Source organism: Alosa alosa, chromosome 19 (genome assembly GCF_017589495.1).
Source record: "Alosa alosa isolate M-15738 ecotype Scorff River chromosome 19, AALO_Geno_1.1, whole genome shotgun sequence".
Lineage (NCBI taxonomy): Eukaryota > Metazoa > Chordata > Actinopteri > Clupeiformes > Clupeidae > Alosa > Alosa alosa.
Window position 1 is genome coordinate 23,081,043 of NC_063207.1, and position 23,808 is coordinate 23,104,850.

At 44.5% G+C, this 23,808-nt stretch overlaps 1 protein-coding gene across 1 annotated transcript; it reads right to left on the reverse strand.

Moving 5' to 3' along the window:
• Positions 1 to 453: 453 nt before the first annotated feature.
• galnt16 (UDP-N-acetyl-alpha-D-galactosamine:polypeptide N-acetylgalactosaminyltransferase 16) lies at positions 454 to 22,379 on the reverse strand. The gene is made up of 15 exons (XM_048228447.1): positions 21,830 to 22,379; positions 17,086 to 17,267; positions 16,692 to 16,790; positions 16,396 to 16,463; positions 11,768 to 11,833; positions 11,258 to 11,379; positions 8,774 to 8,861; positions 8,404 to 8,488; positions 7,960 to 8,063; positions 6,886 to 7,012; positions 6,462 to 6,554; positions 6,031 to 6,114; positions 5,327 to 5,453; positions 4,585 to 4,701; positions 454 to 1,575 (listed from the first exon to the last, which is right to left on the reverse strand). The coding sequence occupies exons 1-15, from the start codon at positions 22,034 to 22,036 to the stop codon at positions 1,432 to 1,434; spliced, it is 1,713 nt and encodes a 570-aa protein (XP_048084404.1). The 5' UTR covers positions 22,037 to 22,379; the 3' UTR covers positions 454 to 1,431.
• Positions 22,380 to 23,808: the final 1,429 nt, after the last annotated feature.

Below are 23,808 nucleotides of genomic sequence, written 5' to 3' on the forward strand. Positions count from 1 at the left end.
ACAGATATGCCCAATTTCTCAAACATCCTTCACAGAACTCATATATACCCAATGCATGCCAAATTCTCAGTAGAGACAAATGGGTGGACGCCTACATGAAGAAAAAGGTTTATAAGCAGTATAATCATTCACTTACCCCATATCTCATCAGGGGTTCCTCAGTTTATTTCCAGACAGACAGGCTACAAATGATAAGCCTACTGCTGAGCAGATGGATTTGTTTTTAAGGAAAGACTGCCATCTTGTGGATGAATAGGGTGTTGCATTGGGCTGTTTTCCAAAAACCTTTCTTGGTGTTTTATCATTCATTAATTAACTGGGCAATCTAATACACATGTAATTTCCCCTCTTCCATTTAAATTCAGTCTACAGAGCATTGCAGAATGTGGTGATGTGTGTGCCATTGTTTCTGCATGACTATATTGAATTAGTAGGCGAAAGACACATCGCAGATTTAGTTGGTTGCCATTTTTTATTCGTTTTTTCAAATGACATGAATGGTCAGATATTCCAAAACAAAGCTTATTCAAGCCTCAAGTATTTACAAAAAGAATTTAAAAAGACAAAAATAGCAATAAAACATTCTTTGGGCTCACTGCATCATTTACCTCCAGCTGAATGTGTTTTGGTTTTGGAGGCCATGCAAAATAAATGTCAGATGCTGTGCATTGTATAGCACTCATCCCATAAACTGTCTGCAGGTCAGTCCATTTGGCATGAAACGCTCCAGTGCTTTATTAAATTGTATCAAATATCTGATCTATTTGGAATTACAATGAGCCAAACTTAATGACCATCAGCCCTGACAGCAACTGTAATGTTTCTCTTGGCTCTAAAAACAGCCTAAGAATTTATGAGCATCCTCATCCTGCCTACAAATATTTTATATTTTGAAATTTAAGACTTAAAAAAAGATTATGGCTGGAGCTTTCTACAATATATACAACATCACTTTGAGGAATGCACTGTGAAACTCAGAGTCAAGACAGCCATTAAAACGATGAACAGTCAATAACTTCCATGGATTTTAAGTTAATCAACGAGAACCACATCGGCCATGAGAATGAGAGAATATAGATATGAGCTGTTTAAGAGGGTAAAAGGTGCAATAAATCTTGCCCTCTCTCTCTCCCCCTCTCTCTCCTTCCCCCCCATCTCTCTCTCTCTCTCCCTGCATCTGCCTATCCATCCCCAATATCATCAATCCTACTGACCACAGAAAGAAATGTCACAAAACACCCCTTGGACCAAACACAATGGCATTAACCTTTGGACAAAAATAAAGTCCTCTACTACTAAGACAGCAGCATCTCCCGTCCACTACAGTGTGAAGACACGCTCCTCAACCCCTGGAGTCCCAGCGCCCAGTCAATCCATCAGGCTTTGTCCACCCAGAACTGCGTCCTCCTCTTCATCAACTCTCTCCAAAGGTCAGGTGATGAGCTGGGGCTCCCACGATTGGCTGGCCAGCTGAGGGTGACACTGGGTGATGACTGGTGGACCGGCTGGGGGCTGGCTGTCCAGGCAGAGACCGCTGACCATGTGCTGCAGGGCCGTGCCTTTAGGCCTCCACTTCTGCACAGGTGAATAGAGAGAAGCGGAAAACAGAGCTCACAGTTAAACATCACGAACACCCTGTCATATTCGGATACCTTTAAAAATGACACATCTTCACTGCTAATTTTTTTATTGGTGACATAAAACGGCAGATGTGCAACAAGATGACCTCCGCTCCCCGAGCACATGTGGACCATGTGTGCGCGTGTCCGACGGGCGCCGCATGTGCCACTTCTGAGTGGCTGCTGCTATGATGGGAGCAGCTGTCAAGACACAGGGAGTGACGGTTCCTCTGCCCATCTCATGACACCTGAGCAACAAGGGCCCATCTGGCGTGGGGTGAGAAAGGTGAGCGAGTTCAGGCCAATGGCACGGTGTCTGGCGCCAGCCGGCCGGCGTGGGCCTTTGGTCTTGGCACGGCGGCCCAGCAGCAGGTTTGAGTTAGATGCAGTAATGGAGCAGCAGGAGTCTGACTCAGGCCTCAGGATTACAGTAATCAGGCAGCTAACACACAGGCTCACTCTGACAGGCCAGGCATGGGCCGACCCCACGGAGGAACAGACAGCAGATATGCTCGACCAGTCGAGGGCATGCTGCCTCACTCTGCTGCGTTTAGCCTTCCACACTGCCACACTGTGTTTACGCTTCCACACAAGCACACTGTCTGACTGCTAGCTGTGTCTATTGGTGGTGCTTAGTGAGGTTCCCCATTCACTGTGAAGCTTTGAGGGCCAGTTGTACGTACATTTGCGAACGTAGCGTTATCAGCGCCATGGACAAACCGTAGATAGCGAACACTGTGATACGTGGTATTTATCAAACTTTCAAGTAATCTGCGCCTTTCTCCGCCCCCTACCGCAATTTACGAACGTCCACAACTGAATGGTATAGCCTACATACAAGGGCAGTTGAATGAAGTTAACTGATGACAACATTGAAAGAATCAAACGTTCATGAAATAATACAATACGACAAAGCAATCATGAAATAATACAATACATGATAAGATGTCAACAAGCAGGGAGATAATGAAGATCAGTAGTTCTACTCAAACTACTTGTGCACGTAGGCTATGGAAGATTGGTCAAATCTAGCAAGTAGGAAAGTTTAAGTGGATGACGTGAAAGTGAAAGTAAGGCATTCGAAAGGCCAACAAAAGTTAATTGCTTTTGATATAGAACAAAGACTTTTACCTCAGTGCAGCCTGTTTGTATATACCTCGCCATGATTTTACACGCACGTTGCGAAACAAATACGCCTGAAGTGGGCGCAAAAGCGTTAGTACATCTGGCCCTGAGTGTCTAGAAAAGTGCTATATATGATCTTAATTTGTGAACTGATACTGCCAAAATGTTGCATGAGAGAGTAAACTTTGGCCATTTATATATAAATATAGCAATCCAAGTAGAAGCACTCCCTCTGGACACAAATGGAAACACTTGCGGAATTTTTAAATGGAACTGTGGGGGCTTTTTGAGGAGGAGTTGAGACTGACTATAAATCGATGGTTCATAAATCAGTTGGCAAGGAGAGAGGAACAGACCCTGGCCTGTAGACAATGATAAATTAATAAGATGAACTTCAGAACAAAAACACACACACACACACACACACACACACACACACACACACACTGAGAGACTAAAGCTGGACTGAGTGGAACCACATGGTAAAACAGGAGGTGTGTGTGGGGAGAGTAACAATAGTTTTCCTCGGCTGGGCTGTTTCGATAAGTGTTTATGTTAGTGTGAAAGGAATGCATATGTGCATGATGAAAATACGCTACAGTTGCGTCTGTGCCAGTCTGGATGTGAATGTCTGAGTCTGCATGAATATGAGTATGTGAGTGAGTATATCTGTAACATAGAGCTCAATTCATAGAAGAGGAATTGAGTACATGTGTGAGGAATTATTACAATTTGTCAACCAACAGCATTTCACTTCACATAAGCTTTTTCACAATTTAGCACGACCTAATGGGATTGAATTACAGATTCTGTTCCAGCTATTTGAGATATGTAGGCTGTGTTGTGTAATGACCATACATTATGGCAGACATCTGGAGCTTGTAACTTTACAAGCAACACAATGGAGGGTAATGGACCAGACCACGGCCGCTGCACAAAAAATGTCCTCTACTTTAGATGCCTGGTCAGGCCTCAGACTGAGCCCTGATCCCCTGCTCATCTCCGGGGCCCACAGTCCAGGAGAACCGAGTCAGCGCTGGGCACTACTACAGACACACACACACACACACACACACACACACAAATACAAACACACACACACACACACACACACACACACTGTACACAAACACACACATACACGCATGAACAAACCTACAGATGTATACACACACGCACACACACATACACATGCACTCATACATACACACTGTACACAAACACACACATACACGCATGAACAAACCTACAGATGTATACACACACGCACACACACATACACATGCACTCATACATACACACACACGCAAACATACGCACACCAACACATGGTTTGGGTTAGGAGTCCCCACCTAAAAGACGTAAATCATCCCTGCTGCCGACCCAAATGCAGTGGGGAGCTCAGTCATAGCAATGACGGATGAGATAAGTGTTGCAAGAAGGGGGAGAGAAGAGGGATGAGTTGGATGCTCTGGGGGTTCCACATATGGGATAGGGTGTCAGTTTGGGTACAGGCGACCCCCTCGTCAGAGATGTGTGCATCTCCAGGGCAGCGTGATGTCTCTCATCTCTAGAACACTTGTCTGTCACTCCTTGAAAACTTTCCACACGTTCGACGCCCCGACATGGACGAGGACAGGGTCCAGGACACGTGTTGGATTTGTTCAGACGGTTGTCATCATCGTAAATATCCTTGACCCGTGGTGCTGTGCTGTGCTGTTGCTAGTGGACTACCAGGTGCCAGTTATAGGAGCTCTGGGCAGGTTAGGGGCCATCCCACTGAGATCTGTGTAACACCCCGCCCCCAAAATGTATGCAAACCACGTTTGGCAACGCCTACCTGTCTGGGTTCCTTGGAGTTGCAGGCCTCCATCTTGACCTTTGACCCCGGCGTGAAGGCGCTGATGGCGAGACAAAGGTCCAGCTGCCGGATTTGAGGCTCAGAGAGTATCCATCTCTGCGAGTGGGATTGGAAACAACCAGAAGAGAAAGAGTTAAGGCCGGCCCACAACTCTCCAACCCAAATGCCGCGAAGATTAGACTGTCAGCGCATCGATAAGTCAAATGGGCCGCAAGGATGCAGCTTGCTTAATATCGTCTGTTCTTATCTTTTGTATCCAATTGTAGAACTGTAGAATTTCTTTTGTTTGTTTTTACACTTTTGACATGATTTTGATCCTTTTACAATCATTTTACAGTTGTTTCACAACTAATCATTTCAATTTATAAGTGTAGGGTTATAGCTGTTGCACAAGTTCATATTGGAAAAGAGTGAACAATATCAGCCAGTTCTTATCAAATTTCATATACAGTCATACTGCTAAAAGTCATCTAAAAACAAATGGCTCTTGTAAAAGTTACATTCTTAAATCACTAGTCATCCCAAGGGAGGAGGAAATGTGGCCGATTTTCTGTTTTTGGCATAGAAATGCAGTGTGAGCCCAAGGAGGGAAGCCTGGCTCTGTGCGGTGTGATTGAAGAGGAAGGCCTGGCTTTCTGTGTGGTGTGACTGAGTATAGAGGCCTGGCTCTCTGTGTGGTGTGGCTGAGGGGGAAGGCCTGGCTCTGGACAGTGTAACTGACCTGTGCCTGCACTCTGCTGGCGCTGTTGCTCTTACACTCGGCCAGGCCCAAGCTGTCTGTCCCGTGGGTCTCCAGACACTGACCACCTTGCTTCAGCAGACTGTACACAGCCTCTTGCTCAGGGATCCTAATCACACACACACACACACACACACACACACATGTACACATAAACACACACATACACACATACACATGTACAAATAAACACACACACGCATACACATGTACACATAAACACACACACACACACACACACACACACACACATGTACACACAGGTAAACAACACAAATACACACAGACAGAGGCACATAGCAGGGGAGAAAGCATTTGGAAATTAGCCAGAGAGCCACACTGAGATCTTCCAGATGGGCTCTGCAGAATGCACACACACAAACAAACACGTAACCACTAACAAGCACATAATGTCTGCTCCCGCTTCGCAATGCCATCGCCATCTATCTAATGACGTTTCTGGTTGTCATAGAAGCAGTGAGAGGCCTAATAAAAAGTGACAAACAGCTAATGGATGGGGAACAGACAGTTTCCTCACAGAACACACACACACACACACACACACACACACACACACACACACACACACACACACACACACACACACACACACACAGACAGTTTCTCATCACACAGTCAGTCTGTCTTTCACCTGTCTATGGCCCAGCCGATGGCCTCTCACCCACCTGAGCTCAGGATAGACGTTCTCCAGGTACCAGCGGAACGAGTTGCAGTTTAACTTGTGGCGCAGCTCCACCCGTTCTGTGATGCTGCAGGGGGTGTAAAAGAGATCATCATTACATAAGATAGAGAGAGGGAGAGAGAGACACACGCATGCACACACACACACACACACACACACACATCTGATAATTACTTTGGCAATACTATTGTCTAACTCTTTGTAATGCCAATCAATCACCTTTGAACTGAATCGAGAGAGAGAAAGAGGGAGAGGGACAGAGGTGCATAGGAATGCCTCTATTGTGTCTAATTACATCCTCCATGCTGAGCTCACTCAGTAATGACGATGAGAACAGATGTAAGGCAGACTTTCATGGAAGAGGAATGACCACACTGAGTCAGCCAGTACGAGGCAAAGAGAAAGCGCACTTACCTCCCAAAGGCCTTGCCCTGAGCGGACGGCCGAGCGGCGTAGTAGTACTGCTTATACTCGTCCATCCACACCTCCGCTGCCCGGCGCGTGTTCCTGTGAGGGCAAGAGAGGTAGGGACACTGACATGTTACAATACTATGTATGTCTATAATATATAGAATAACAATAAATGGCTTTGGTAATAATGCACTCATTCAATCTAACCCTTAAAAGGACAGAGAGACAGAGTCAGATGGAATGACAGAGAGAAAGGGCATACTGATAGTAGGCAAGAGGGACATGAACAGAGGAATGAAGAGAGAGAGAGAGAAGAGACAGAAAGAAAGACAGACAGACAGAAGGAAGGAAAGAGAAAGATAGAAAGAAAGAGAGTGACAGGGGTCCCCTACAGGCGCAGGTCATCTGGCCTACAGATGCCACTCACTTGATATATGTCAGAGCGTTGCCTTCTGGGAAGTCATAGGGGTGGCGCTTCCTGAAGACATGGCCCACTCGACTGCAGGGCAGGATCTCCAGACTGCCCCCACACATCCACACACGGAAGGACAGCTCTGGGGAGAGGAGGGCAGATTGTAAACGCAGGGGCAATTTATTAACATCAGGTAGATCAAATGTGGACTATGAAGTACTGTTTATTCTGTGATCTGCTTTAATGTGGTGAAGGTTATTGAATTGTTTGAATGGCCAGTTGAAAACAGGTGCAGTATGCACTGTATGTGTGTGAGACGGGTATGTGATTGCTATTGACATCATGATGAGACATGTCAAATTCAGTAGTTTAAAGCAGGAATCACAGATCTCTGCCTCGACTCTGGATCAGATCAACTCTCTCTCTGTCTCTCTCTCTCTCTCTCTCTCTCTCTCTCTCTCTCTCTCTCTCTTTCTTTCCTCTCTCTCTCTGGATATAGGTACATTTCCTGAGTCTGTTATTTATGATCCCAACCCTAGTAAAATGTCACTTAGTGGTGAGCAAGAGGGGGCTCTGGATAACCTCTCGTTTCATGCTCACACAAATCACACAAGCTACAGATTACATGGGTTTAGCAGGAGAGTTTCAAACACGCTGGTTAAAATGGAGGACAAATCGGCAGAAAGAGCTTTCACATTGCTACACACTATCCTCAAAGACAGAACAACACAAGAGAAAAGAGGCTCTGAGCTGCCATTGATTTTCCTTTCTTTGTTGTTGGGATGCTTTGATCTGCAACAGCTGGATGACACGGCTGGTGCAGCAACCCTGTAGGAGGGCACAGGTTCCTTAGTGTGGATGCTTTGGACCTGAGGGGTGCGCTGATGTCAGATGTGTTTTGGTTGATAGAGCGCACCAACGGATGGTTGTGGTTTGGGTCTTTGAAGGGCAAATCAGTTCGGCTGGGCCAGGTGACAGCAACGTATTATGCATGGATAAAAACGCAGTAAGCTACAAATGTTTCGAAAGGGGGGCAGTGTGTGTATGTGTGTGTGTGTGTGGTGGTGGTGGTGGGGGTGATAAATTTACCAAAGTTCTCTCCTCCCCAGATGTCCATGTGTGTGTCATACTGGCCCAGGTGGTTGAACCAGCTTTTGTCCATCACAAAGATTCCTCCAGCAATGACTGGAGTTCTGGAGGAGAAGCATGGAATTAGTTATTTGACACTTTAAGATACAGTAGTGGAAAAAAAGAGTTAAATAAACGACTTGCTTCATTGGGGCTTGTAAACACATTAATTCTGTGGTGGTGACAGCAGTTTGAAACAGATTTATTCATTTATTTTGATGCAGTATTACCCCAGCTCTATTATGAAACCATTCCATATTCTGAGCCAGTAGTTTCCAAGAGCGGACTTAAAGGACTAATACATCAGCCTCACACACTTGGAGTCGCTGAGCACAGCTGAAAGATGGGAAATGGAACTGCACTGAGGAATCGCACAACACAGTCACATTTCAAGGAAGTACTCACTTGATTGGCTGAGTGGGGTCATTCCTGGCCATCTTCTGTTCAATGGGGATCTGCTCCCACTTAAAGTGCAAACTCCAGTCAAACCCTGAGAGACACAGAATGGGTTAAACGAGGAAATAGGATAGAGAGACAGACCAAGACAGACATAGAGATATTCACAATCAGATTCAAAAATGAATACAACCCAGAGGCTATGTCTGGAGTAGATTGTGTTGGGCAAAACATGGATGGGCTTAGCTTGTCAGTCACTGTCAAGTCTGATTTACCCAAGCAGTGTGTCATGTCAGCTCTCTCAGGTGAATGTGACAGCTGTTACTGCCCCCATCTAGGCATACCCAGTCCCCCCCCCCACACACACAAACTCACTCACCTCCCCTGAGGTCAGCAGAGGCTGCCAGGTACGCAAAGTTGTCCAGACTGATGACATCAATGATGGGGCTGACGACCCTCGTGTGGTCCTGGAGGAAGAGACAAAAACGGGAGGTCTTAACGCCACTCCACCACTCTTCCAAACCACAGTTTGTGCCTCTAGTTCAGATCTTATGACACTGTGGCCACTCTGCTTGGAGAACCTCGAAAGTGCAGGATGGAAGCAAGTATCTACAGATGAAGCCAAAGGATAAGCTCATTCTGACATCGGAAACCTTTTCCCAACGAGCAAACATAAGCAAACTGTGTCACGCATGTATTCCATAACATACTAAACTGTCTCTCCACATAAACATCCCACACGCGCACAGAGAGGGATACTGAGGGGTTAAAACTGAGTTTCTTCAAAGTAATATGAGTTGTATAAACAAAATGAACGTTGTATAAATTTGATAAGTCTCTCTCTCTCTCTCTCTCTGTTCCTTTCTCTCTGTGTGAGTGTAACTGTGTGTATGTGTGTGTGCCAGATGGCAGTGGACAGAGCAGAAGAGTTTGTTGAAGTGTGTGTCTCTTTTGGTGAGAGTGTGTGTGCGAGTCACTCCAGGATTGTGCGTGTGTTTGTGTGTGTGTGTGTGTGTGTGTGTTTGTGTGTGTGTAGTGGACAGTGTATTGGACAGACAGGGAGTTTTACAGTACTGCCATCAAAGCATGTTTCTAGTTAGTGTGGAGCCGTTGTTTGGCGGGGATCTGAACGCCTGCTGAACTCTGCTCTGTGCATCAGTGTTGTGGGGGAGCGCCCCGGATAAAGCTGTGCTGAGCCAAAAGCACTCTGGGAATAATCTCTCACAGCTTTCACAAATAAGCTCCTCATGGATCTTATTAATACGCAACTCGGATTGGGAAGAGAACATGGAGGCACTTAATTTCTAATTAAAGATCTCACACACACAGAGTGACAGAGAGAGAGAGAAAGAGGGAGAGAGAGAGAAAGCGAGAGTGACAGAGAAAGAGAGAGAGAGCGAAAGAGAGAAAGAGAGAAACCCGGCGACCTCTAAAAAGATAAAGGAGGGGACGGACATATCTGGTAGTTAGGGGAATCTAATGGGTTTAATGGCAGTGCAACTAAGCCCAATTCATAGGAGTAGTGATTGGTGGAAATACACAGGTTAATGAGGCCATGCCCAGGAGGCTGAGGCTGTGTTACCAAACCTGGAACATGGAGCACAACATAACAGAGGTCAGAACACACGCGCGCGCGCACACGTGCACGCATGCGCACACACACAAAGACACACACACACATCATGTTGTGAAAGGGAATCTAAGGTTACCACAGATGTGTTGAAAAAGAAGAATGAGTCACTCTCAGCAAATTCACAATCGTCTCCATGGGCAACTAAACAAAACCCAGGGAAAACCTGCAGTTTACATTTCCCCCTCCACTCACACCAAGAGGCATCTTCAGCATAGATAAAAGAATGACACATGTAACTGTGTGACAACACCAAATTAGTCCCAGCCTAAAGAAATATGTGACCTGAAAGGATCAGCCTCCAGCTCCAGGAGTCAGGTCACTGTTCGTTAACACTCTCATTTGTGCTTGTCTTAATCAAGCCTGCTGACTCTGTTATTAAGAGTGACTGCTGTTATGGGTCCCATCTGCCGAATGGGAGTTTAATTGAGGGATGGGAGTTCCCTGGGTGTTGTGGGGAAGACTGGGAGAGAAATGAATCAGCTGGAAGACAATAGAAGGAGGGATCAGGGAAAAGGCCTAGAGAGGGATGTGGTTAGCTGTGAGCGGGGGGAGCAGCTGTGTGTCTGTGTGTGTGCGTGTGTGTGTGTGTGTGTGTGTGTGTGTGTGTGTGTGTGTGTGTGTGTGTGTGTGTGTGTGTGTGTGTGTGTGTGTGTGTGTGTGTGTGTGTGTGTGTGTGGTGTGGCGTGTGTGTTTGTTTGTGTGTGTGTGTGTGTGTGTGTGTGTGTGTGTGTGTGTTCCAAAACTACTCAAGGCTTAACTCCCCATAGAGAAAAGTGAAGAAACAAGTATCAGGAGCTCATAAAGTCAGACTGTGAGTGGGTGTGTGCCTGACCTACAGTGAATGTATGTTTATTTGTGTGTGCTGGTGTGTGTATGTGTGTGTGTGCGAGTATAAATGTGTGTGTGCGCTATTTGACAGTTAGCTGCTTATCTGGGTTTCTGGGCGTGGGTGTGTGTGTTGAAGTGTGTGGCTGTGTAAACCCATGCAACAGAAATGTGTTCTTGTCTGGGAGACCATGCACAAATATTTGTGTGTGGGTGGCTGGGTGTGACAGCGCAACGCTGGCCAGCCTGAACTCGGCGACCAACAAAAAACCACAGTCCCGCATTCTCTGATGTGTTCACAACAACAGGATGCAGTGGACAGTGGACAAAATGTCAGTGGATGTTGTGTTGTTGGACTGGGTGACATGTGGTCGTGCAGAGACGTGACTGCGGGACTCATCTCACCTCCTTGACCCTCTGGATGAGGGGCTGCAGCCAGTCCGCGTTGACCTCACAGTGGCTGTCCAGAAAGGTCAGGATTGTGGCCGAGGCAGCATTGGCTCCTCGCACACGCGAACGAATCAGCCCTGTAGACACATCAATTCGTCACCATAACTGAGATGATGATCTCAAATGACAACAGTCTCAACACTGTGTATGAGAAAATCAGGCAACAACATTAAGTCTATGTTGAAAGGAATGTACAAATGCACATTACCCTTTAATATTATAATATAATATTAATTAATATAATAATATATTCATATTTCCCATTTGTTTTCATACATTGTTATAACAATACTTTAACAACAAGACTTTAACGTATGTCTGTTCCATCTGACAATCTTCTCTCTGATCTCCGTCGTTGTCGTTTTAATCCTGCATGAGTGGATGAGGTGAGTCATCCTCATCTCATCCTCGTCTCACTGTCTCACTCTCACGTCTCACTCTCACGTCTCACTCTCGCTCACTCACCCTCTCGGCGTCCGTTCCGCAGGCAGCGCACTTTGGGGATCTGAGAGAGCAGCTGGCAGTCCTCCGCTAATAAGACAGGAGACACCTGATTACAGATAGAACACACACGTCCCTGCGCACATGCGCGCACACACACACACACACACACACATACAGACCACACACACACACACGCACACACACATGCGCACACACACACACACATATACAGACCACACACATACATGCGCACACAGGCACACACACACACACACACACACACACACACACACCCACACACACACACACACACACACACTCCGTGCTCATTGGCATTTGGATGGGTCTGAAATGGCCTCTTTTTGTGTTGGCTAACGATTCCGGCCATGACTCTTGCAACTGGGTCATTCTGTGTCAAATCAGACAAAATCCAGGAAAATGGTTGCAGCACCGACTCCGATTTTCCTCAAAGTTTGTCTACACAATGCTTAGGTTCCATAACTAAAACCTGTAAAATATTTTTGTTCAATTCTTTTGTTTTCATAGTCTTTTCGCCCTCAATTGTTTACACTCTCTAAAAGGCCTTATCTTGGAGGCCATGTTTGGACATTCATATCTTAAAAAATACTATTCCTAGCCTGACGAAACATTGTAGAATGAAAAACAAACATGCTCTCAGTAAGATTCAACCATTAACGGTTTGTACCACACTCTCATTGGTTTTATAGAAGTCCCTAGTTTCAGAAAAAAAAACATTAAAAAAAGTGATATTGAGGGTCTCAAACCTCTTTTATTGAAACACGCCTGCCATCAATCAGTATTTTCTCTAGAAATATAATCCTTTGTTAATGTTGTCCCAAAATGTGAAGTCTCTGAAACAAATGGCCATGACAATAATAAGGATAAAACAAGGCGTGTTTGTATTTTGTGTCATTTTCATGCAACTGAAATGGTATGTAGGTTGGCTAGTAGGACCATGAAAATCTATGTGGAAATAGCTAAGTATATGGACATTTAGTGTGTAAAGTACCAATATTGTACCAAGTCCCATTCACAGAATAAATGCATGTAGTTACAGGTGTTTTGGGAACACCAAAATAAACATTAACAAAAACCAACAGATTTTAGCGTCCCCTCATGTGAAACACGTCATAGCATTTTACTCCTTTCACAAGGCATTGACTCTGATAGACACTTGAATTTCATTAAATGGAATGGCTATATTTTATTTCTCATATTACAAAAAGAATCAAAAATTCCTACTACCGTGAAAATGATAAGGATGGCATATATATCGAAAATGACACAAAAATACAAACACGCCTTGTTTTATCCTTATTATTGTCATGGCCATTTGTTTTGGAGACTTCAAATTGTGAGAAAACATTCATAAGCTGATGTATTTGAAGAGGAAATAGCGACTGATACCAAATGAAAAAACCCTGTTTTAATACCCTCAATATCACACTTAATGCACATTTTTCCAAAATCTAGGGCCCTTTCGAAAGAAAAGAGACATTTAGTACAGACTTTAAATTGTTTACACATGCTTATTATGAGTTGGTCTTCCATCCTACAAAATTTGGGGAGGCTATGTATTTGTCAAGATATTAATGCCCAAACATGGCATGTGTTTTTCAAGCTGTAAAAATTAAAGAATTTCAAGGTCTGAAAAAGATATAGACAGAAGATTTGCACAGAGATATTTCACAGGCCTTGGTGTTAGGACCCATGCAACAACCCTATCTGATTTGACACGGAATGACCCAACTGTTATTTCATCAGAAAGCTTCCAACACAGAATGTGAGTAACATAAGGCAATACTGTAGTTGCTCTGGTGACCATGTGTCATTGATTTCTCAGAATATACTTGTTTAAAGGTTTTCAGGAATTATTTGATGCACATGACACATACAGATGTATAAAATGTCTCATATGATGTGTGGTACATTTCAGTATGTCCAATGAGTTGCTAAAAAGGCAACAAACGCTTGAAATTCTGTACAATATTCTTCCCGCCTTGATATTATTAAATTGCACAACAAGCAACTGATGCACAAATCTTGCTGTAGCAAAAGCATTGCAAAACTCTCTCTCTCTCTCTCTCTTTCTCTCTGCTTTGACGTTATCTCCAAGCGCACTGGCATCTTCCAAAGCGCTAGAGACATGACTAGCTGAGGCGACGGGAGGCTTGGGCTTAACAGTAGTTTGATCATGCTGGTCCCTGACTGCGCAGATCAGACGACTAATCCACAACGCAAGGCAGAGAGAGAGAGATGGAAAGAGAGAGCGAGAGTGAAAGGGAGAAAGATATCTGTACTTGGGTGATGGATAAGACATCTATAGGTTTAAGTGAGTATGTGTCTGTGTGAGAGTGTGTGTGTGTGTGTGTGCGTGCACTGTGTGTGTGCGTGCGTGCGTGCATGCGTGCGTGTGTGCGCACGTGTGTGTGCGTGTGTGTGTGTGTGCGTGCGTGCGTGCGTGCGTGCGTGCGTCGTGCGTCGTCGCAAGGCGTCTTGTATGCTTGCGTGTGTTCAATGTGTGTGTGTGTGTGTGTAAGAGAGTAATAGAGAGAGAGAGACAGATGGTGTGGGAGGTTAGTGGGGGGTGGGGCTGGAGAGCTCACTCTGGATTACCATGGAAACAAAAGTCACACTCTCAAATAAACACATACACAAAGCACACAGCTCTCACGCACACACACAAACCAGATGTGACATATATCCTAAAAGAAGAAGATAAAGTCTGTGTGTGCGTGTGTACAGCTTTGTGCTGACAGGTGAGCCGCTATGGGAACGCATGTGTAAGCTCATGTGGTCTGTTGTGTGAAGGGCGAAGATCATGATGAAGATCTTGATTAAGACTAGCATTAACAGGATCTAGGGGCTGCAGTGAATCCCTTCAGTCCAACCACTTCAATTCCTGCCCTCTCATCAACCCTGGTGCCTCTAAGCTCATCAAGGCCCAATCAAACTAGCTGCACTCAGTCTGCAACCTGAAGCTCTATGACACGCGACATCCCACAATAAAAATGGCAATTCCGCCGCATTTCTGATTACAGTCCAGTGCTTCACCAGAGAGGACGGGTCGTGCAGTAAAAGAAGGTGATCACACCGGAGCCTGCAGATGTTAACATTGCTTATTTTTATTTTTGAACAGTGCACCAAAAGACGAACGTTTCAGTGTAGGTTACATCTTCAGCAGAGTCCAGAGTCAAGCCAAGATATAACCTTTATCCAAACGTTAGTCTTTTGCTACACCGTTCAAACAAAAAAAAAACAAGCAACAAACATCTATGTGCTCCGGTTATCCCTTCCTTTTACTGCACACTTAGGACTAGGCACACACCAGGAAGTGCACTTTGCCCATGCTGAAGGCCTGATCACATGGGAGGGACCGGAGGAGAACACGCTCGGTCTTCTCAGGATTCAACATGATGTAATGGCTGCACAGATGCTTTTGGTGTATGCCGGCATCCGTTTGCAGCTTTAGATGGGAAATCGCTCTCAGCATCTGCTTTGCATTTCTGTGTGTGTGTGAATAATCTCTGCGTGGGCTCTATTAGCATATTGAGGAGGAAAATAAATATTAGTTGCTCAATCGGTTATGATCTAATCTCGGTCGATCAACAGCACATGCGTTGCCAGGCCATCTGCTTATAGGCTCCATGGATGTGGTATCATCAATAATGGAGAAGAAACGGAGAGTACATAGAGTAACAGGGTCAAAGTGCAGAGTAAAGCTTAAAAAAAAGCTGTGTGTGTGTGTGTGTGTGTGTAAGCTATAGTGAGAGGCAGTGTGGAGTTATATGTGTTGCATAAGTGCATAATGGAGAATGCATGTTTGCAAGTGTGTGTGTGTATGTGTGTGTGAGAGAATGTGAGTGTGCGTGAGTGTGTGAGTATGTAAGTGTGTGTGTGAGTGTGTAAGTGTGAGTGTGTAAGTGTGTGTGTGTGAGTGTGTAAGTGTGTGTGTGTGAGTGAGTATGTGTGTGTGAGAATATGTGTGTGTGTGTGAGAATATGTGTGTGTGTGTGTGTGTGTGTGTGACATATTGCCACTAACATAAGGTGCATGTGGTGGCGATGAGAAGAGCAGCGCATGGTGTGTGTGGAGGGGCTGCATGATCTCACAGCAGTAACCTGGCTCCTGTTCAGGGGAAAACGCCTGTCATCTAAACACTCCCACCTCCCCGCCGCCCCAACATTACACTGTAATACAGAGGATATTATTTCACCTTTTCCTTCATTTCAGCATTACGGAGTCATTTGTAATGGGAAGCTGAGCTGCACGCCATCGCTGCGGCGGAGTCGCTGGCGTTGGCGGACCATGAGGCCATTTGCATCTCTCTTGGCAACGGTGGTCACATATGGACATGAGGTTCTCATTTTCTCTAGCGGGCACTATTCCAGGATGCATTTTGGTTTAGTATGACGTCAGCTATGACGTCAGCTATGTAAGATTTTTTTAAATCTTACTCCTGTTTACTCTCGTTTTGTCTTGATTATACAAATGGCCATCTCCAGCAGACTCCATTGCAGTAGCCTGCTCTCAGTAAACAGCTCTGTGTGCTCTGTGTTGAGATGTTTCTTAGGAGACACGCCACTAAGCCACAAAAAAAAAAAAAAAAAGATGAAGGACATGCTTACGGTCAGAGCTGAAGTCATCCACCAGGATAATCTCCTGAATCAGAGAAGGAGGACTCCTCATCAACACACTGCCACATGGACGGAGACAGAGAGAAAACCATTAGACAAGAGTGTGTGTGTGTGTGTGTGTGTGTGTGTGTGTGTGTGTGTGTGTGTGTGTGTGTGTGTGTGTGTGTGTGTGTGTGTGTGTGTGAGAGAGAGAAAGAGAGAGAGACTGAGATAGAGAGAGAGAGAGAGAGAGAGAGACTTTTTTAACAGCAAGCTCCCCGAGCACCTGACAGGTGCAGTCTAATCACCTTTTAATGGTGCGCAGAAGAGTGGACCGGGCCTCATTGTGGAAAGTGATGATTATGCTGGTGGGGGGCAGGTCTGGATCAAAACTCACCGAAGCGCACCTAAAAGAGACAAAGCCATTCAAGCACTGATTTTTCCAACAAGCCGCTGCCCTACTTACAATGAATGCTATTTAAAACTTTTAAGAACTGTAGGGTGTGTGTGTGAAGGGGGCATCTCTATAGGTTTAAGGTTTATTAAGGTTTATTAAGAAGTATGTGTGTGTGTGTGTGTGTGTGTGTGTGTGTGTGTGTGTGTGTGTATGTGTATGTATGTGTGTGTGTGTGTGTGTGTGTGTGTGTGTGTGTGTGTGTGTGTGTGTGTGTGTGTGTGTGTGTGTACGTGGTGTTGGGTTACCTGTAGTGGCGAGTGTCTCTGATGGCCCTCTCGCTGCCCAGTCGGTCGCTCTCCTGCAGGTTGAAGGCATGCTCCCTGTAGGCGTCCTCCCCAGGCTTCAGCTGCTTGCTGGACAGGTAGGCCTTCTCATCAAAGCTGCCCACCAGCTGGTTCTGCAGCTCCCCGTGAGGTGCATGAGTGACCTACAGGGACACAGTGGTAGCACTGAGTGGCATGACCACCATCTTGTTCTGCTGTCTCTAATTTAAAGTAATTCAATTGTACTGAAATGAAGTCATGGCAAATTAATAAAATAAAAAAACTGTTCTTGTTGCATAATGCTGAGCAATTGGAAAAAAACAGTGTAAGTAAAATAAGTAAGATAAATGCATTCTACCCCCTTTTTATTTACAATGTCAAACTATGTTTTGTACATAACTAGGTTAAATTGGCAATATTTATCTCAAGCCAGATTGGCCACTTGAATAACCATGCACATTTTATTTCTTCCCAAGTTTATCTTTACACAGTGTAACCTGGATGATACACATTTAAGCAGCCTAGCCACCAGTGGCACAATTGAATTAGAAATTCAATTCAAGGTATGATAAAATTGCAGCATTATTTTTGATTACTTTAACATGGAGTATCTCTTATCAACTCTTATTTAGTTCAATAAGAATACTAAATGTTGAAAACTGTTATATTATAAGGTAAAATTTTATAATGCAAACAATACTCTTCAGCCTCTAGACATCTGCAAAAACAAAACAAGAGCATTGCTATTAAACATAATTTACAACATCTCCAGGACTGAGCATAGGGACATCAGTCAGTACTCAGACTGATCCCCTTGCTTGGTCCCCTCTGGACAACAGAAAGGCCACGTATCAGATTACTCCCTCATCACCAATAGTGCACTGGGAGCTCAGGCCTGCTCAGTCATAACCCATGTTTTCTATCAGTGTAATTGCTTATTATTGGAGTCCTGGTCCACTTGTAACCAGCAGTAAGAAGCTAACTGAAGCTTTTACTGTATGGATGGCTGGGTGACCTCTGTTTTGATCAAAGCGGGCCAGATTAAGAGGGTGGCTAAGGTATAAGAAGCTGATGAGTCTGAACAGGGACATGCATGAGATTTAAACTTGTAGGAAACATCTGGATACGGCTGACAGCAAACACTATGAAAACACTTACAAACAGGTGGCTACCTGGGAAATCTTGAAAAGACAACACAGAGACCATGAAAAAAAGAGAAGCGAAAAAGAGGGGGGTGAAGGGAACGAAGGAAAAAAGGGGGGTGGGGGGTGGCATTCCTCAGTGAAATGTTATTAATTGGCTGTCAGGGGAATGGTTTAGCGCACGACCAGTTTTTCAGATGGTATGACCTCACTTTCATTTCTGTGGAGAAAGCCCTCTCACAGCCAGAGTGAAATACTCTGCATTTTAAACTGCTATATGTTTCGTGTTGCATGTTGCTACATGTTTTTGGAAGCCTGAAGACCACAAGACAGAATTTCCTGCGAAACCCACTTTTCCTTTGAAGTATAATGTTAAACTTAACAAGATTAATATGAAAAAATGTGATCTTTTAAATGCATCTTAAATGGATATGAGTTATATGTAACATATTTCAGTTGTGCTTTGATTTACTTTATTGATATCGTGTGATTAAAAAATGTAACTCTATAACCCTGTCTCGCCCATGTAATTGAGGCCCTGCTCTAAGAGATTGTTTTCAGTTTTAAAATCAAATTTAAAAAAATGATCGTAGCTATTTTCCTCGGTCAGACCAGGTCTCAATGCACCTCAGGTAAACATGGTATTAAAATAAAGGCATGTTGATGGAAGCAGACACTTGTATTTCCTTCAGAATTCAAGGAGCTTCCGTCATTTCTGGAGGCTTTCGGGCATTGAGAAGGAACACTGAGGTGAAGACAAATGTACAGCTCTTCCTTGTATGTTTTAGAGATAGAGTATGAGATGTACATCACTCAAGGTCTACCATGTGCCTACATATGTTGAGAATGGCAAAATAAAAAATAAAAATTCAATTAAAAGCAATTGACAATAAACTGCAGGCATACATCTCCAGATCTTAACATACAAAAATAGACGTCTTAAAATAAAAGCCCTTCGATACTAGGGCAGGATATGCCAAACACAGCAGTGTACTTCATCCCCAAAGGTACTTTTCTAGCTTTAGCGCACACATATATTGGAGATGTCGAGATGTGAAATTACATCTAAAATTAGACAGGAATCATGGGAGACTTTCATAGCTGATCTGACTTTCAGAAGCCCCCAGTTTCTGAAGTTTCATAGAAAGATCCTGGAACGAGGGCGAGGGAGAAGACCTAGATTATCTAACAAACTTAACTCATTAAATAATAACAATGCAGACAGTACATTCTTCAGAAATACAAAGTTATCACTGCAATGCTATGTGAGACTATGAAAGAATTACGTTATTCACCGTGGCTACAACTCATTGGATTACAAAGCTTTACACCATGTGACTGTCTGACAAAGAAAGAAACAGAGAGAGAGAAAGCAAGCAAGAAAGGTTTTAAGTTCTGGTTCTAAGTAGAATCTTCAAGGACTGCAATGTTTATCAGCTTAGACTGGAGAAGAGTTGGTACTTTTACAACATCCAATCTTAATAAAACTATCTGACAATATTTTAATAACAAGGGTTTTTTCAAACATTTCAAGAAGGTCTGCGTGCGTGAAGGTACAGCGTGCCAGGCCTTAAAAGCTTATCACATATCAAAGCGTGCAGTGAGACAGCAACAGGGCGTTTTAGGTTACCTCGCATGTTTGGCTCTTGTGAACATGTCTCTTATTAAACTTGGGGCCATGCTGGCCTGAGACAGCACTTGCACCAGGGTCACATGGTGCACAGCCAGGCACTTCACAGAGTGAGATTATCCCACTCCTTAACCAAGAATGCATCTCTAAACAATCAAAGCTGTAGCAAACAAGTGAAAAGGCTTACTAAAGATACAAAATGATCCAAAAACCAACATCTATGCAACTACCTCTCATCATTCCACCAAGGAAGTTTAAGTGTAATGGTTTATGTTCTAAGGCTGGCCTGCTGTAAACAGAAAAAGCATGGTCAAGTCAGTGGATTTTCTTTGTCACATAGCGACCATTAGTCATGATGACATACTCCAGAGGTTTTGGAGCACACTGCACTGTTACCATGGAGCTTTGTAACGTGGCACAAGGATGCTGATTTTCACTAAGCTCAACTGGGCAGTTGAACACTGCCGACATATGGCACAGGGCAATGGAGGCCGAACTCTAGGAAACAATGTTTTGATGGAGCTTAGCCTATATTCAATCATTCTGAACATCATAACACAGACAAGTACTATACCCATTATCATTATTTCCATCTCTGAAACTATGGAATGACAGGCAGGAAGCCATGTAGCCTACGAAGCGAATGTGTGTCGGTACCCTAGAAGTCAGATAGGCTACGGTTTGCTTACACTAGCATCACACATTTCCAGACCACCAAGGCCTATTAAACACCCATTGATGATGCAACCTCACAAATATATAATTATGCATATTAAAGCTTTCGATAGGTTTTAAATATTTCCATCCATGTCAAGAATTTGGCGTCTTAAATGTCAGACGAAGATCCAACCAAATTCGTTCCCGAGGATTGATATCCGCCAGCGTCCTTTCTCACAGCTGTCGCCATTCAATGCCTACTAGACTTGTAAAATACCAGGAACGGAGAATGTTGCGTCTCTGAAACACATTCCATCCACACTCTGTGTTTTACGTCTTTGTTCTACCCATTATTAGCGGAATAAACATATTTTATAGACCGAGTAAAGTTGTCAATCAGGAATAAAAAGCCGTCCCCTCATCAAACACATAACCCCTTTAAATGCCAAAATTGTGACACATAAAGAACCCGAGCGTGCCACCAGGTTTAGTTTGCCTTGTGTCATTAGTTGCCAAATGCTACATGACTCAATACTGAAGGTATAAGTTAGGCTACTCTACTACGATTCAACTACGAACCAGAGCAAATTATTTTCGATCACGCACTAACGACACATTATATTATAGGCCTATATAATCACAATATCTGCAGACTATATGAGGTCTAGGTCTCCATAGGAAGGTGTTTTACAGGAAATATTTAGTAAAAATGACAGAGCAGGCGCGCAATCTGCCCAAAGTTCGCTTGGCTGCAGGCGCGCGTTAAACATTAATGTTGCTTAAATATAGCGACCTATGAATGTCACTGTAAAAATATAGATTTTCTTCTTTTCATGTTTTCGTAGTTTATTCAAATTCATATCCACAAGCACTAGCTACCTTAATGGCTCAACACGATTCAAACAAACGCCTTAAGAAAAGGGAAAGCACGCGCGCAGCTACCACCTGCACCGGTCTTAAGGGAAAGCCTCTTACAAGGGCCACGTAAAAGCCAACATGGATTTCAGTCTTACCAGTTATTTTGCAGCTAGGAGGACAGAGAACAAACAGCAGCAACTACACTACGTCAAATGTGACATCTCATTGTGTTGGTGCCAATTTATACGGCTATGTTTTGCCCAGGCAGGCTACGATGGCCGTGCTGTTCGTGTGTAAAAGAAGCTTCAGCTTTTTGCGTCCGTCCAAACACGGAATACTGGCGCATCAACATGCAGCACACACTCTCCTGCAGCTCACCACTGTTCGCGTCTTCTCAGTTTAGTAAATAACCGGACAATTTCATCTGCGCTTCACTTACTATAAGTGGAATAGTCCGGTCCTCGCGATGTATTTCCACGCGTCCAACAGACCCTTTTTGTCCATGCGATTTAACGCCTGCAGCCCGCGGCTGCGACGCCGAAGAGGCGGATGAACGTGGTTTATTGTCCTGCCACAGGTAATAAAATGTGCCCAGGATCCAAGCGACGGTCAGAATAGCGATGGCGTTGGCCCGAATCCTGCGCATTGTGAGCCCATATGGAGGGCTCCGGACTTGTGCCCTGGTGGTTCAGGTTCGTCTGTGTTGTGGGCAGTGTGTGCTCGCTGCCCTGTGATGCTCTGCGCAGCGGCTGTCAGCTTCTCTGGCTGCAAGCTCCTCTGATGGAACGGAGATCCCTATAGAATTTTCCGCACTCAGAAAAGCCCGGTCCTAGCGCCGTGAGATTTTCCTGGTCAACGTAATGCGCGCATCATTGTCAGTGCAGGGGTCAAACATTTTCGCTTTTATCGTTTAGGTTTAAGCTGTAGATGTGGGCATTTTGGACATATACCATTCAGTCTTCATCTGTTGATAGGCTATTTGCCAAGGAACAACACGTTTCACTATGTTGTCGTCTGCGTATTGGTCATACGTCATGCAGCTACGAAATGAGCAGCAACTGATGCCCAAAGCGGTGAGATTCCGCATTTTTTCATGCCAAGCAAAACAATCATATACATCGCATGACACATTATGGATGCACTTTCCTGGTTTTGGACGCTTTCACATTTTGCTGCACTCAGGGATTATGGTTTCGGATGAGGTCATTCGCACCCCCACCTACAATGTAGAGACTAGTTTAATACTATGCAGCTGTCTCTACAGTATCAGAGATTTGAGAGTGCCTTTCCCTCAGTGAAATTAAAACTTGGCGGTGGGAGAGAGAGAGAGAGAGGGAGAGAGAGAGAGAGATAGAAAGAGAGCACCATGCAGAATAAGAAGAGTGATTTCTCCCATTTTCCAATTACAAAAAAATGGTGATGGCTTAATCCAGTCCTTAATGATATTTTACTCAAGACTGCACCTCATCTAGATTTACAGAAATAGACGTTTAAATACGTTACGGTTTATTGCTTTAACATGCTACTTTCTCGGACCACTATGTCAATTAATAATTGACTGAGGTGGTTGGATTTCTCTCTAGAGTGGCATATCTGTTTCTGGCCTGCCTACTTTGTTTGTGCACCAAATCCAATTATACATGTAAGCCTAGAGCTCGGCGTTCCCAGCATAAGTGGCGCATGAACCGAAGCCAAGAGCTGCCTAACACAGAGATCAAGGAGGACTTCTCAGCAAAGCTTCAGATTCACGTTTAGCGCAAATACAGACCGTGAGTAGGAACTGTCATCAGTCTGCGTCTAGAGAATACAGTAATACAAAGGAGCGTCTGTGTGAGGGTTTGATGTTTCACGGGAGATTTTAGGATGAGAGCGCAGGGAACGGGAAACAGGAAAAACACAAAAAGAGTGCTTATTTGTGAACGAATTAACATCTGGAGTCTGCCGCGCAATGTACAGCAGCCTGCCATTCATGTCAACACTGTTGCTGTTTCTCCGCAGACGCGGTGCGCCTTCTGGCCGCCGGACGGAGCGCAGCCTCCTCTGATGAACTCCACCCCGCTAACCTCGCCAGAGTCTCGCCGCTGGCATTTCAGACATCTGTGCCAAAATGGTGATTTCCCAGAACGTGGGAAACAAAGACACACACAGTCAACACACAGAATCGTTGCTCTCTCTCTCTCTCTCTTTCTCCCCCTCTCTCTCTCTCTCTCTCTCTCTCTCTCTCTCTCACACACACACACACACACACACACACACACACACACACACAGCGAATTCCATGCTACTAAGGAATTCCACTATGATAACAGTGGAAATGTCCAGCCTTCAACCAGCAAACATCCTTGGTCTCCTGTTGGTCTTTTGTGGCACATCTCTAAGTGAGGTGTGCAAACACAAAGTATAGATCCCCAGACTGGT

Bases quoted from the DNA above. Each gene is read 5' to 3' on its own strand.
- galnt16 (XM_048228447.1), bottom strand. From the start codon at position 22,036: ATGCGCAGGATTCGGGCCAACGCCATCGCTATTCTGACCGTCGCTTGG. The intron at 7,013-7,959 runs GTAAATTTATCA...TCCTCTCCCCAG, and splicing joins CTGGGGAGGAGAGAACTTTG to AGCTGTCCTTCCGTGTGTGG. The intron at 5,454-6,030 runs GTGGGTGAGAGG...GTGTGTGATTAG, and splicing joins AACGTCTATCCTGAGCTCAG to GATCCCTGAGCAAGAGGCTG.